General features: G+C 35.6%; 1 protein-coding gene across 1 annotated transcript in view; it reads right to left on the bottom strand.

Moving 5' to 3' along the window:
- Positions 1-15,812, bottom strand: part of DARS1 (aspartyl-tRNA synthetase 1) — a 39,500-nt gene that overhangs the window by 9,319 nt on the left and 14,369 nt on the right. The window contains exons 5-8 of the mRNA XM_082763004.1: positions 10,265-10,367; positions 9,031-9,111; positions 8,535-8,594; positions 691-802 (exon numbers count right to left, since the gene is read on the bottom strand). Coding sequence (XP_082619130.1) covers positions 691-802; positions 8,535-8,594; positions 9,031-9,111; positions 10,265-10,367 — 356 coding nt within the window. The remainder of the gene's footprint in view (positions 1-690; positions 803-8,534; positions 8,595-9,030; positions 9,112-10,264; positions 10,368-15,812) is intronic.

The raw sequence follows: 15,812 nt of genomic DNA, 5'->3' as shown, positions 1-15,812 counted from the left end.
ACATGTCTTAGTGACATCAATAACATCTAAAAGCACACCAATAAGATTGAAGAAAAAACATCCACCTGTAAATCATGGATTTTGACAATATAACAGATCAGCAACAGAATCAGAAGCAAAATCAACACAGCCAGACTTTTAGTCAGGCTAAAACCTTTGGACCATACTAACAGGAAAATGATACTACCAATCCTCCATCCAGCCATCTGTTCATCGGTACAGAAGTGACACACTTTATACAGTGGCATCATGTTATACCATGGTGTGTTTGTTGTAGCTTCTTTATGATGCAAGCTGCTTTTAGTCTCATTTAGAATTTTTTATTTCAATACTGGGAATGGAATTTTAGACTCAACACTAAGAACACTAATCTGAAGACCAATGTATATGATCAGGCATCCATATTTAAACAAATTAAAACTTTGAAGGTACTGCCAAATACGTAAGTCAGGTATATACAGAATTTGTCTTATCAATCTTTTAGCATCCAAAGACAGGAGAAGAATGAAGAACAACTTCCATACTTCCTTTGTTTGTTAGGTTGTCTAAATTTGTTTGTTTGTTATCTAAATGAGAAATACAATTTTATTTTTTTTGTTAATAAAGTAGTTACCAAATTTTTAGCAGATAGGTACACTGAGCAAATATAAAGGAAGCAGATCTATAGCTCCTGGATCAAATATACAATACCTGAAATGATTTTGGGAGTCTGAATTTCCACAAATCCTTTGCGAATGAGAGTTTCTCTGAAAAGCTGACAAATACCAGACTGAAGGCAGAAAACTGCCTGACTGGTGGAGGTCTATAAAGAGAAGATAAAATAAAGAATCCTAAGTTAGTTTAATTTTCCCAACTCTGTTGCTTTTTCTGTACAGCTGTCAGAACAATATAAACTACATTTATTCTCTTAGGAACGGTAGGCTGTTGTATTTGCTTAAACAGAGAAAAGTGCAGTTTAGTAATTATTTAATACACAAGAAGAAATAGGGATGGAAACAACAGAAACTCCTCATTTCAGTTTACAGCATATTCTGTTATAAAGGAGGCATTATGGTCAATTCAACATTTAAACACTGATTTATAAGTTATGCTTCTGCAAATAAAGGTTTTATAGTAAAAAATTGAATAAAAACACTAAACCTATTAAAAAGCTTTCAGCACACTTAGCTAGAACAGTTGCAGCCATATACCATGCATGATAAGAGCAAAGCCCTTACTTACATAAGGTCAAAATGTTTGTGCCTACTAAAGACTACAGAATACATGTTTGTCACGTAAAACCAGTCACGTGCTAACCACATATGACACAGGCACAAAAACATCCTCAAAAGAAGGTCTGAACCCCCAACAGCATTTAACAGTCCACGTAGCACCTAATCACATGAACTGCAGTTTTTCTGTCCTTTCCAAGTTTACTTCAGAAGTACATTTAGCTGAAAACCTGAACTGATCAGCTTCTGCTTGTTTATGCACATGACACAGGTAAGCCACTTATCTGGTTAACAAATATCTACACTAAACGTTCTTTGAACGCTCTTGGGTTTTAGTGTGAAGAAAAAAATCCCTTAGCAAATGCTCAAAGCACTGCAACACGTCAGCACTGAACCCGTATCTGATTTTGTGCTTGCAGCATTTAAGAACTGGCAGTTAGCAACCTACAAACGTAGACAGAACCTAACGAATTCCTGCAAACAACTTAGAAAACATTTCTTTACGACAACCTGCGTCACAGCACTGTTTACTTCTCCTTTCTGCAAGGTACCCTACTTGTCAGTTAGGGTAAGGAGAGCCTTGTGGGCTTTTTCACATGACTCCTACCAAACCACAAAACAAAAGAACGCAGTCAAAACAAAATACATAAGCACCCAAATTTAGACAGTCAGTTAGTGGATATGTTGAAATAAATCTACATTTATCATCTCTGGGAGATGAAGATAGCACCTAACTGAAAAACTGAAAGAAAACTGTAATACTGCATATTTGTAGTAATTTGGAGTTATCTGCAATTTTAGCAGACTGGTATCTCAGGAGTGTAAGGGGCTGAGCCTAGTCAATAATTGCTAGCAGCTCTCGCTGTCTGATAGCATTAACCACAGCCACTACTCTTACTGCTTTCAAAATGAAGGAAATGAGGTTTTGAGCAACAGTTACAAAAGCACCCTCAAACTTTTTCACCTTTTTTCCACAGGTCTCCCAGAGTCAGACATATGCTAGGACCAGAAAGGTAGCCCAAGCTGGGTGTGTAATTTGTGGTAGCGTTATATCAAAGCACCCAAATGATTCAAAGGGATATAATAAATACACATTTTACATATGCATATATCTATTTAACTATCTCCCATTTAGAAGCTGAAAGAGATTTTACAAGAAATTACAACCCAAACAGTCACATTTGGGTTTACCAATACAGTTTTTGATAAAGTACACAAGCTTTAAAAAAAATTAAGAAACAAAACGTGCAACAATTACTTAAGGTAGGACAGTAACAACGACTCCTCTATCCTTCTTATGAACCAGCACCAGCTCCATGCCAGAGCAGGTAGGAATAGTACTAAGGTATACACTCTCAGGAAAAAGAGAAATGGTGATGTGCTAAGCCCAATCTGAGAGCAATTACTTGCTCTGAAGCCTAGAGGTGTGCACAAAAACACAGCTGGTAAATAACTAACACACCTCTACTAATAATACTTTGCCAGGTAGTAACAACCCTTTGCCTTAGTGAGGATGCAGAGCAAAGACACTGTCTTCCCAATCCCATCTGTAATGATAAACTATCTTAAAAAATAATGCTTATGAAAACAGCCAAATTCATTGGTCTGGACACACTGAAGCTTTTGCTTTAACTATAGACCAAGAAAAGAACAAGCAGCAATTCTCCACACATCAAATTACATCTGACAAGACCACTCTTCTTACTACCAAAGGTAACTGAGCTTCAGTGCTCATTCATTCAGAGACTGCCAGAAGGGTAACTGTTGAGTATATGATCCTGCAGTCAGTCTCCTTGCAAGAATTAAAGAGGCCAAGAAGACAGTTGAGATAAACTCCTAAAGAAGTGCATCTATCAACACGCAGTGGAGTCAAACGGATGACCTCAAACTACAACTTTCCAAAGATTTTAAATATGTGTCTACACAAAGCAATTTTTTTGGATCCAATTATGTCCTCTGCACTGGAATGTTTGGGACAAAAAGAGACTAAATTTATCTGAAGAAAATAATTCATGCTGTTGTCTTTAACTGAGACACTGGTATGTGTGTTATGAGGTCTGGTTATACTGGTAGGTAACAGTTCCCATTTGAGATACCACACTTAGCTGCAAACATAACAATCTGAAGGCAGAGACAGCTGTCAAAGCGAATCGATTTTTACCTTTGTCTCAAACAACATTTCACTATGGCATTCTTTTCCTGTGGTGTTTACTCTAATATAAACTCTTCCCCTTATATACTGGGAAATTCTTGTCTGAGACAATGACAAAGACAGTAAATGATCCTTCAAGTGTGAAGCAGAAACTGAAACAAACTTATGCCACTTAAATGTTGTTGCTGTTAACAGTGTTGATGTCTAAACTTGGTCAGCAGAATTTATTTCACAAGAAAATTTGTTATTTCTAATAATCAAAGCAGAAAAGATGTTTAGCTAACAATAGCTTACAGTTGGACCAGATGATCTTGGAGGTCTCTTCCAACCTTAATGATTCTATGAGTGCTGAAATACAAGTTTTCATCATAACTTCACTGTGTTTAGTATTTAAATGCTATAAAGGGAAATGATATTAGAACAGAGTAGCTTAACACTGTACAACTATAAAAACAATTATCAAATTCTATTTAACACAATCTGCAACATTAAAATAATTGCAGTTATGTAAGTCAGAGATGAATATGTTTCAGAAGAATCGAGGGCAGTTAACACCTTACATGATTGTATCTCTAAGAGGTGTGACTGAGGCATAGATGTGCAAAGCTGTGAATTTTGTTTTACGCACATCAGCCATGGAATTTGTTCTGCACTTTTTACATTTTTGTTTGCCTGCTGTAGCTACCTATCTTCTATCACAATCACTAATACATACTATGGGCTAAACAAAAAGGGAAAATAATGTCAACTATTGTTTCAAATAACATACATTATTTTAAATAAGGTAAATAATTTCCCAAATCCTTTATCTTATATGTGAGGAATCAAGTTTTTGCTAGGAAACCAGGATTATTTTGCTAGGAAACCAGGATTAAAAGATTGTTACTTAAGGTAAATCCTAAGTGGTTGAAATCAATTGTTTCATTCACATTCAGTATCAGTTTATAGTACAACAGAAAGATGTGAACGTGAAGTTTGCCTAAGAGACTGGGAGTGTGTTATGTCATCACAGCCAAATCACTACACACAATAAAACAAGCTGTATATCAGGTTGTTCATTATAGCTTTAAGTCAGTCAGGAAAACTACAGCTTTTGCAATGAGTAAATTGAATTCAACACAATGAAATCAAGCTTAAAGTAATCAAGTATTTTGAAAAACCAAACTACATTAAGATCAATGAACAGCACTATCACATAACAGTCTGACATCCATAAACTACTAAACATACAGGTTTAATGGTTATGCACTACCCTGAGCAGTTTAAACAAGATAATATTGACTCTAAAAGGACTACGCTTTGGTCTCAGTGAGCTGTGCATTAGCAGACATAATTATAGCATCAGGACCACTAAATGCATATAATTCAAGCCAAATGCAGACAGATACCATTAAGATAAAAACCCTGCTGGACATCAAAAAATAAGCCAGAGCAAGGACATCAGTCAGGACATTGTTAAAACCCAATGAACCTGAATTGGTTTTTAATTCAGAGCAAGACATACTAGGAAGCAAAATCCAAAAAACAGTGTTTCACTTGATGCCTTGTCTTTATTGCTTTTTGCTTACCACTAATCTTCACGAAATGTCTGTTTAACAATTTCTGTAGGTGTTCTTACATATATGATAAGTCACTGAATACTGCAGTCAAACTTTAGCACAGCAGAAAGTAGAGATTTAAAAATACCATCAGTACTCTAGTTTACTTTTTTTACTTGTTCCAAGAAGGAGCTATAAAGGAAATGTATACAGAATCAAATACTTGAACTCCATTAAGATATCATGAAAAACGGATACTTAGGTCAGCAGCAGTTTCCTCACAGTCACCTGTGGCTAAGTTAAAGGATATCTGATCTGTACAAGGACTCCTCTTCATTCACACCATCTCTCTTGACACTAGACCCTCAGTTTTTCTAACTCTATAATTATGGGATCTGTATTTTATGAGTTAACTCATCAGGAAGATTCTACCTAAGTCATCATTCCTTGGAAAGTTGTTGTTTGTTGTTGTTTTTTTGTTTGTTTGTTTGTTTGTTTGTTTTTTCTGAAAACCAGCTCCTTTCATTTATGCAAGTTTTACAGCTCCACTTCATCATGATTTCATCCCACCCAAAGAACTCACCGTTAATCACTACTTAAGATTAGATAAATCACTACTAAACTACTTTAAAGATTGTATTAAATGGACAAATGTAATTTTAGTTCCATGCTAAGGATTTTTTTAGTCCATGTCTAGCCAAGGTACATGCATTTAGTCTAAATCTTCAGTTTGTTAAATCAGTATCTTTATTTTTTATATTCAATGACCTCCTTCTTCCTTAAAAAATTGGGGCGCTAAGGAAACCAGAACTAGATGGCACATCTGTGGTTGGACTTCCTCCCGCACCTGCAAGCACAGATCATCACAGCATCTCCATCAGAACTGTTCTGTTAACATTTCTTCCCTGGCGCCCATGATTTGGTTGTACCAGAAAGAAGAGGTATGGAGGAACAAAGTAGCTAACAATGATTTCAGATACCCCTGTGAGCTTTTAATACATCATGCCTAATCCTCCTTAGAATGTAACTTACACAGTACATTTGAAACACTGGGGGCTCTCTGAAGTCCCACTTGTACTACAGCTTCAGTACTGAAAATCAATTACTACTTGTCAGGAATTTTTTTTTCTTTTAAAGTTATTTTGAAGGATGAACTGCCTTCTTTTCCTTGCTTGTGTGCATACAGTACTTTGAATGTGCACATATATATTAGTACATCTGTTCTCACTGGGATTTTCCCTTTCTGCATTAAACACTTTTTCTGCTTTATCAGCTCTCCCCTTTAAAAAAAAAAAAAACAAAACACATAACTACTTAGAATCCTCTTTTGCACAAGCATAGCTCCTGCAGAACAGAGAAAGCAAACATATGATTAGGCATGAGCCTACCCAAAATAACCTTTGTTCTGAAACAAAGAATGAAGTAAGCAACAGAAGACACAAAAATGTGACACAGGCAGACACGGGAACTTTTTCTACACGTAGAAGGAAGGCAGAATAGATAACTAACCCTAATCAAGGGGAAGCTGTGGCCAGGTTACATCCAGCCACAGGAACAAGCAGAGAACAAGACATATATAAGGCTCTGAAATTTGATATTTCACCCTTCCATTAGTTTAGTAAAAACTTAATCTGAATTCCCTTTTAGCATGAAAAGAAACAGCTGTTTAGCATCTTTATCCAGTAGCTGTTGGAAATATGGAGAAAAATGGCTTCTACAGAAGACAGAGTTAAGGTTCAGACCTCAAAATGAGGGGCCAAACAGTAATTGCTGAATAAATGGGATACTGACAATGGTTAGGCTGTACCATAATCATAGAATCATTAAGGTTAGAAGAGACCTTCATGATAATCTGGTCCAAACATCACCCTACTACCAACAGCACCCACTAAGCCATGTCCCCCAAGCATCAGAATCGTCTACAGTCATATAATTTAGAAAAGAAAGAAGGATCCACTTAGGTCAGAAGTTGCACCCTCCAAGTAGACTGGTGACAACTTATTTATTGGCAGATACATCAGAAGTATTTGGAGAGTCCTGCTGAACTACTGGCTATGTCTAGGGATGGAAGAATTTTAGCCCATCTCTTTGTTTCATCTCTTGTATTTACTCTGGCATTACAGTCTTCCTTCTTTTTCCATTACTAGATACCTTCTCAGGTTTTACTCCACAGATGCTCTCACCTGACATAGTTTTCATGCCATTATTTTCAGCTATTATTTTCATGTTATATCCATTTGTATTAATTCTCTCTTCTTTTCAGGGTTCAAAGCTCTTTTCAGTTTATCATACAGGTATTTCATTCATTTAAAGAGTTTTCTTAAGTTTCTCTGGCGTGTTGTTCAGCATTTTTCTGCATCATCAGAAGCTCAAGTGAAACTTTACTTTTTAAGATCCCAGAGTTCTACCTTCAATTTAGAAAACTGCCTTACCATCACCATAATGTGACAATCCTTTAAATATTTCTCACTAGTACAGAATTCTTTCTGTGAAAGACTTAAAACAAAGACAAAAAAACTAATATAATGAGATACTAAATATCCTGAAAAGTAATTACAAATCGAAGCTGCTAAGTATCACACATGATAAGGTCAGGTGAAAAGCCATTAGCATTGATCCAAATAAAACAATTTGCACAAGTAGTTTTAGTTGCTGAAATAGAGATCGTATGTTCAAATGCTTTAAGCACCTCAGTCCCAGAACTTTTCTACATTTTCCAATAAATAAATGACTTTTTTATTTCCCAGGCCCATGGATTGGTTTACTGAGAAGCTACCATAATCCTAATTTTGAAGACAGTACTAGAAAGACCATAAAAACAAGCTAAGCACACTCATCATTCAATGAAAAGCTAATTAAAATTGTATCATGGAGAGCCAAGTATGACAAAAAGAAACGTGACCAGAAAAAGTCACGTCAACAGGGCTGCAGTTAGTTAATTATGTGTTTAGTGTTGCTATTTTTATTTTTTAAAGAACAGTTCTGCAATTTTTTTTTATTGCTGATCAGAAACAGTAAGTATTTGGGAAGTATATTAACTAGCAGAAAGCTGCAAAGAAAAGTATTCCAGATAGAAAAAAAAAATGGGTAGAAGAAACAAACAATGAGACTGGCGTGACAGCCTGCTACAATTTCACTTGCAAGAGATGCATTACAGCACCTCAGCTATATGTTAAGTTCAAAATTTCCATCCTGTATTTCAAAACAGAGCTCTTACTACACTGTCTGGTACTATACTTGAGAAGAAATGTTGTCTCCAAATTGTCTTTATTCAGTCACCTTTGACTTCTGGAAATAAAAAAAAAAAACAGCTGTAGATGGCCACATGCCAAATTCTAAATGTTCACCTTTAAACGACTAGTAAGTGAATCTCTCATGAATGTCAGGAAAGTTGCTTTTTTTTTTTTTTTTTTTTTTTTTCTGTTGTTTGCATGTCCACATGTAGATGAAACTGAGTTCTCACAATGTCACTCACAAATTGAAAAACATGTTTAGTTTAGTAAAAAATTGTTTAGTTTTCCCTCTGGCCAACAAAACATTTCCATCAAATCCACTGCTTTATTGCTTCATGGATATGAGCGGTGTGGACAATCAATGCTTGCAGGTAAGCACATAACAAAGCATATTGCTTACCCTCAGATCAATGACTCTGTTGTCCAGTCTTGTGTCTTGGTTTACAGTAGCTCTTCCATCCTAAACAGTTGTGCAAAAAATACATAATGAATATTAACACCTAAAAAAGATTAGTAGAGAAAAACATCTTTTGGTTAAAAAAAAAACAGGGTTACTTCTGAATTCAGAACTTCCAGATCAGTCTGAAGATCATACAATAAACTGCCAGTGTAGCAAGGCTTAAGGTATAACTTCCCAGTGGTCACAGGCAGAAACCAGCTAAGAGGATCAACAACACAAACGCAAGACTTCAAGCCCTCTGGTTTTGTTTTTCTACTGCAGTTCAGTAGAGAAGAAAGCTATAGAAATTTCTAACATAGTTCTGGAGAAATATAAGGGAAGTAAAATGCAAGCCTAACAAAACCCCAAAAGCACTGCATGAAGGAAATGCCAGGTTTTCATGCCTTTCTTCAATTACAGATATAGGAAAACATATTTGAAGATGCAAAGTTTTCACCTCTTCGCCTTCCACTTCTGGACGAACAGCATCATCCAGCTGTAAGGGGAGTCGGGGTTCAGCTAAACTGATCACATAGATCTGAAAGTGAGAAGAACAAAAATAACATGAACTTCAGCTCACAAAAGGAGGTGTGATTTACAAAAGGATATTTTTGGCATAAACATGAAACAGTGTTTGCATAGGCTGTTAGCTGGAAGACTGTGATTTTATTCATATAGCCAAGATACATGGGTGGATTCTCACAATAATACTCAAAGTGCTTAAATCTGATTTTCCTTTGGAAAGATGTTTATTTTTTTTCCCAGGGAGTAAAAAAAACACTGAGTTGAACAAGTACACACTGCCTACAGGACAAGCCTACTCGCACTAATGTCAGGTCTGGAACTACAAGATTTCAGTTTTAGGTTCAGCTTGCAGCCAGATCTTCTCATTCTCTCTGTTGTTAAAGTACTGTTTTACTTACCACCTAACTGGAGCTGAAAGAGCCATTTCAGACTGGTAATTCATTTGACTGAAAAAGCACAGTCAGAGAAAGGCACCTTGACATACAGGCTAGTCATATGTGCATGATTTCCATAATGCTGTTAACTTAAATTTACCTTACTACTACAACTATAATAGCTATTGTACTCTACTGTTGAAGTGACTGTGTTTCAGTAGTTCTGTAAACATACAGTTTGTATATTGGCTGAACACCTTTAGATGAAGAATATACTGCATAAAGGTTTAAATACACATTCTATTTAAATAAACTATAAAGCTACGCTTCCTCCAGCCCTATGGCACAAGCTATGGAAAATTTAGATTTCAAGAGCTCCCCTATTGTTAAGCCAGTACTTTCCTTCAGCTGAGAGTTATGTATTCCACTCCATTTCACTAAGGGGAAGATAGTAACTCCCTGATATAGAAGAAACTTCTGTCTTGCATTACAGTACCTGCTGCAGTTAAGAATCAAAACAAAATGACAAGCACTCTTAGCCAAATTGTTCCAGTGAGATTCTCTATTTTACTTGCTAGCGTACTTCAAGTGGCAGGTAAAAATCAAATCTTTTAAAAACAGGGATGTTTCATGTTTATGTATTATATATCAAAGTTCGTAGTTTAAAGCAGTATTATTTCTCTGGTATTGGACCGCTTACTTACAAGGTTTATAAATGTAAAAAGACAGACTAGATAGGACAGATAATTTCTCAAACAATTAACCAGCGCTCAGTTTTCTCAAAAAAATTACCCTTTGAACATGCAGCTCAACGTCTTGCTGAGTACAACCTCCAATTTTCTGATGTGCTTTCCTCACAACGCCTTCTACATCCACAATGCTCTCTTTGTTGATGCTGTCAATAAAGATAGTAGGCTTACTAAATTTCATTGCACACTGCACCAGATTCAGTATACTTTGCACTAGGATGTTCATGTGCTGTATGAACTGCTGGAACAACAAAACAGTTAAGGATTTAGATAGTTCTTTATTATATATAATCGCTTAATAATAAAGGATGTCACTAAAGTATTCCCAGCCACAACAAACTCAAACTGGGATGGAAGACTTGGGAGGGAAAGAATTATAATTAAGCTCAGTGATTGCTCATTCTTTGTGTGTGTATACATTAAGTGACAAGTTGCATAGTTCTTTTTCTAGGCCACATACACTCTTGCATGTGTCAGTTGATGCAATTATCTGAAAGATGGGTCTTGAGCAGCAGAACAACAGACTGAAAGGAAGTCCTAGATCTGGAAGGGAAAATCAAACTGATTGAGCTTGTTTAAACTAGATGACTTGTTACTGAAAGATGCAAGATGCTTGTACGCCATTTCTTTAAGACAGAGGACATCTTAATTGCTCTCCATTAACAGTCACTAATAGTATACTAAAACACTATATACCATCTTGAAAATCTTCCAACGATATGATGGAAAGTATGTGTGCTAAGCAATCAGTAACAAAAGCCTCAAGAGCGACAGATGAAAAACAATTCCTACGAATGGTTTTCATTTAGGTACTTAAATATTGGACTTTAAGCCAATTACTTTCTACATGTAATTTCATCCCTACTGGAAATACATCTTTACTTTGTGTCTTTGGCAGCCTGAGTACAAAAAGCAAAATATCTGAAAATACTTATCCTCTTTTTGAAAAATAACTGTTACCATTAACTTTATCTTTCACTTCTCAAGCACTTTTGAGATGATTGGAAAGCGCTTTAACTCATCACTTGACCATGTAAGCCCTCAGAAAGCAAGCAGGTAGTAGACCCATAATTTGACTTCAAATCAGTTGAGCAAGGATGTCGTTAGACAAGTGGGCCACTACTGACTTTGGGAAATCAAACATCAATTAGCAATCTTCAGGTTTACGAGGTCAGCTCACTAGTTAGCAAGACTCCTCCCCACACCCCAGAAATCCCCAAAACAATAAATCCTCTAACTTAACTAAATGGCAAAAGGTTGGGTTAACAAGAAATATTTTACTGTACAAGACTGAGGGGCAATAACCCCTGCCCAGTTAAAGGAGAGGACACAGTGCAAGCAGATACAAGCTACTGCTGATGGTAACTACAGTCCTAATCACTTGCATCTGCATCAGTTTATCTAGCACTGCCCAGAGTCAGCCTAAGAGAGGTGAACAAAATCTAGATATTCTAGACAGACAGTCTTTTTGTACAGCTACAGTAAAGCCACATGAGAAACTCATTAGGATTAAAAGTTCTCTTTTTAGAAATATGTATGTTTGGAACCAGTCATCCTCTCACATGAATTACCCAGCTAAACAAAGAAGTTTCTCTTTTTAGTTGATGAGGGGAACTTGGCCTTCTTCTCTGACAAAGCCCAAGTGCTTTGACCCAGAAGCAACGGAGATGCAAAACAGTACGTGTTGCAGAGTATGACTACTCGCTTGTCCTGCTCTCTACCATTCCAGAAGCATCCACACTAGTCCTAGGAGAAGCTAGATGGATCTTTGGTCTACAAACTATTTTATGTTATGAAGTTAAGTTCAAAATCTAAGTTATTTGAAGTTATTAAAATTATTAAGTTTTTAATTAAAAAAATAAGTTATCCAACCGATTTTTTGAATAAAAGTGATCAAAGTTTTTAAAAATCTATTGAAGTTGAAGTAACAGTGGGCAATTCAAGCACTAAAATTCTCAAAACTTAACAGCATCATTAGAAATCAATCAGAAGTGGCTAAAAAAAAAAAAAAAAAATCAGCATTTTAGCATTTCAGCATTCAACTATTTCTTTGATGGCAATACTTTCAGGTGATAGAACTCATTGGCAGCTGCTCTAAAAGTTACACAGACCACGGTGCTTTATATGCCTAACCATTAGGTAATTCCATTTCCTATTTAATATTCCTGAATAGTGTGCTTTTTTGTTTTATTTATATTTTGAAAGAGCTACAGTTGCCAAAATCAGTATAACAAACAAATGACTGAATTTGTAAAAAGCAAAGGCCAACAGTAGGCTTTAAATCAGAATTCATTAAGTAAAGGTTGAGTGTCCATTCATCTCAAATATTGAAGATGAGACAACAAATTCAGCACATAGCAATGACAGTAAGCGCTTACGAAGAGTTTGCTCTCTTACAAATGGTTTTGTTTAAAACTACTGAAAAAGACTAAGGCAGGAATACATCACTTTGAATGCAAAAGACAACACGAAGATAAGAAATGCACAGAGAATGCCTCATGGTAAAACAGTACTAGGTATAACTACAAATTCCACCTACTTTTCCAATAAGTGAAAGTTTAAAAGAAAATAAGTTGTACTCTTCTGCTAACTTTCTCCCCCCGCCCCAAAACAGTTCTCTTCTAATTCTCCTGCTTCCTTTTTCACATCAACATTTTGTCAAATGCCCAGAAAAATACTACTAATGACACCAACAGCAGTGTATTAATTGAAATTATAATTTTCTAGTCTGCTGAATAAAACCCCTCCCACAAATAATTGCTAATGAGAATGCTTTTAGTGCATCAAAGCAAATTCTACATGTTGCAAAAAAAGAAAATAATAGTTAAATGTGTTTTATGACTCAAATCACAGATCCTATGGCGGCAAACTGGTATTAAAGAAGTCATTACAGAGCTATGCTCAGAACGTGCCCAGAATTCACAACACACGGAAGTCTAACAGTTTAAAAATACAGGAAGAAACTGACTTTTACATCATTGCAACTGTAATATCACTTTGCAAACTTGCAGAACAACTCCAAAACTTTGCAGTTGTGATTAAGTGCGCTTTCACTTTTTTCCCCTCTCTCTCTGAACTAGAACTACAATTGAAACGATGTATTTCTTGGTCTGGAACACACTTTAAAAACCGTGACATCCCTTAGTCCCTAATTTTTTTGTAACTTCATGATGCCTTTGAACTCAGTTCCTACCTATGTAAATACCTGCATCCAAATATGCATGTAATTGCCTGGACATACATACGTACCACCAAGTTTTCTACTGCATATAAACATCCTTACATCTACAAATATTCATAATCTACTCTAAATGTTCATCTGATAATTATAAAACATACTTTTCCTCATTCAGACTACATATCTGATCTGGTAGTAAAGTAAAAGCTCATGCTTTGAGTTCTATTTGAACTGAATTCAGCAAAATCTAGTGCTGGTGAAGCCTAAAGTTCCTAATGTAGTTCATCAAATGTAAACTACAGAAACCTAGAAGATGCTGCTTTCATCCTAACAGTTAATTCCAAGGATGTTACTGAAATGGTAATTTCAGTTCAAATTAGAACAAAAAAAAGATGCTTTAGTTAAATGGTGGTAACTACAGCAAGATCTTCAAAGTGTTCCCTACAACGTCAGTCCTAAACCATCTCAGTAACTTTTTGATAGAATTCCCATGAGTAACAAAAAACAATCAAGCCAAACCAAAGTGAACAAAGAGCAGAAAAACACCAAAGCTATCATCATTTCCATTAAAGACAATAACATTTCTATCTCTAACTAAAATTGCAAAGGACCAGAAAATAAATTGGTATGCATGAAGAAGACAGATGATACCCTTATGTTGCTTAACCCTGAATAAAATTATTTTAGTGACAGACTCAAAGCCCAAAGCTAAAAACTTCCTCTGTATATCAAACTTTTATTGTAATGTTTCTTCCCAAAAATCAAGACTAATTATTAAAATGTCCATTAGATGCCTTATGTAGCTTTTAATTATCTGTGTGCCTGTTAGCCAAGACTTTCTCTTCTAACCACAGGATTGCATTATTGCAGTCTGTATGACAACACCTTTCATCAACAGCTTCATGTTGCAAGCTGAACCCCATGTGGGCCCCTCTACTTGAATCATAGTATTTTCTTGATCAAAAGTCTAAAAAATTAGAAGAAACTTGATTATTTATTTACTTTAACTATAAGATGTTTTAATTAGTGAAAGCATCTATACTTCAGACATTTTCTTTTTTAAGACTTACGCAAGCAGACTGCACAAGTCACAATATGTATACTTTATTAAATCTTAAAACATTAAATAATTTTTATAAAACAATAATCAGTTGTCATTTATGTCAATATCAGAGAAAGCTGGATATAAAAAAAATACTTAAAAAGTTCACTTGGTAGTTGAAAGTATGCACAGGTACCATCAGACTGGGATTAATTTAAATTTTACCTACTCTTGGATAAACTAGACAGGTTTCTTCAGCCTCAAAGGAAAGCAGATTTACCTGACTGCATGACTTCATCTTGCAGCTTCATCAGCAACCTTTTCTAATTTGACATATATTGAGAAATAAAGACAACAAGAATACAAAATCATCCAGAAATCATCTGACTGACAACTATTTTATTCTTCTTTTTCAAAACTCACAAGATCTTCTAGCATAGTAGGGAGGAGACCTGCATGAACTCCTGTTAAGTTGGTTATCTATGATGATCTCAATGTCCTAATGACATACATTTTTCAATATTAATCCTGAACATATACAAAATCTGACCTAAAGTTCACAAAGGGACAAATTCAAATGGAAGAGTATCAGAGTGATTACTCCAAATAAGCCCTAGTCACTATATATCCCGTGGCAGTAATCTAGTCACCAGTTTACCATTCCAATTGCTGTGCCAACAGCAAAAGTAATGACTGTGATTTCAATTTTCCCTGGTATTACCAATTCATGTAACCAATCAAGTTAAGTATACTTTTCTACAATCTAAGTTTAATCCTAAAAGTTTACCCATCACATTTTTATTTCTTCTTATGTTTTCTCTCTTTTCTAGATTTTCGTTCTCTAGCCTGCCACAGAGAGCCATGTACTTTCTGAGAGAGGGCAAACTGTTTCAGCAGCTAAATTAGGATCTGGTAACCACCTCCCTCAGCTGCTACATCATATCACTGCTATTTGTGGATTAATGCCAGTAGTGGGGTAAAGCCCAGTGCTGGTTTAAAAAAAAAAAAAAGAAAAAAAAAAAAAAAGAAAACCAAAAGTGATCACACCCAGTACGTTCTGGAAAAAAAAAAAGCAGGTTGATAAATTACTAATTTCACCACTGGGCACCTTTGCTGTCTGAAAGAGACAACTGCCTCTGTAATTCCTTGCAGGAATGTGCAGAGGTTTTCTTTGATGAAGGACCTTATAGGGAACTCCATAGCTGCCAACCCTTACTGACACTACACTGCCAGCTCTGTATTTTTTGAGAAACTTTTTACAGTTAACCTCACAGAAATCTCTTTTAAAACTGAGATAAATCAGTGTGAAAAGTATCTTTCAATAAACATAACTCACATTGCTATGATCGTGGAGAAGATCAGTATACGAAT

Source organism: Aythya marila, assembly GCF_965140915.1.
Source record: "Aythya marila genome assembly, chromosome: 6".
Classification (NCBI taxonomy): domain Eukaryota; kingdom Metazoa; phylum Chordata; class Aves; order Anseriformes; family Anatidae; genus Aythya; species Aythya marila.
This window is presented reverse-complemented; position numbering and strand designations above follow the sequence as displayed.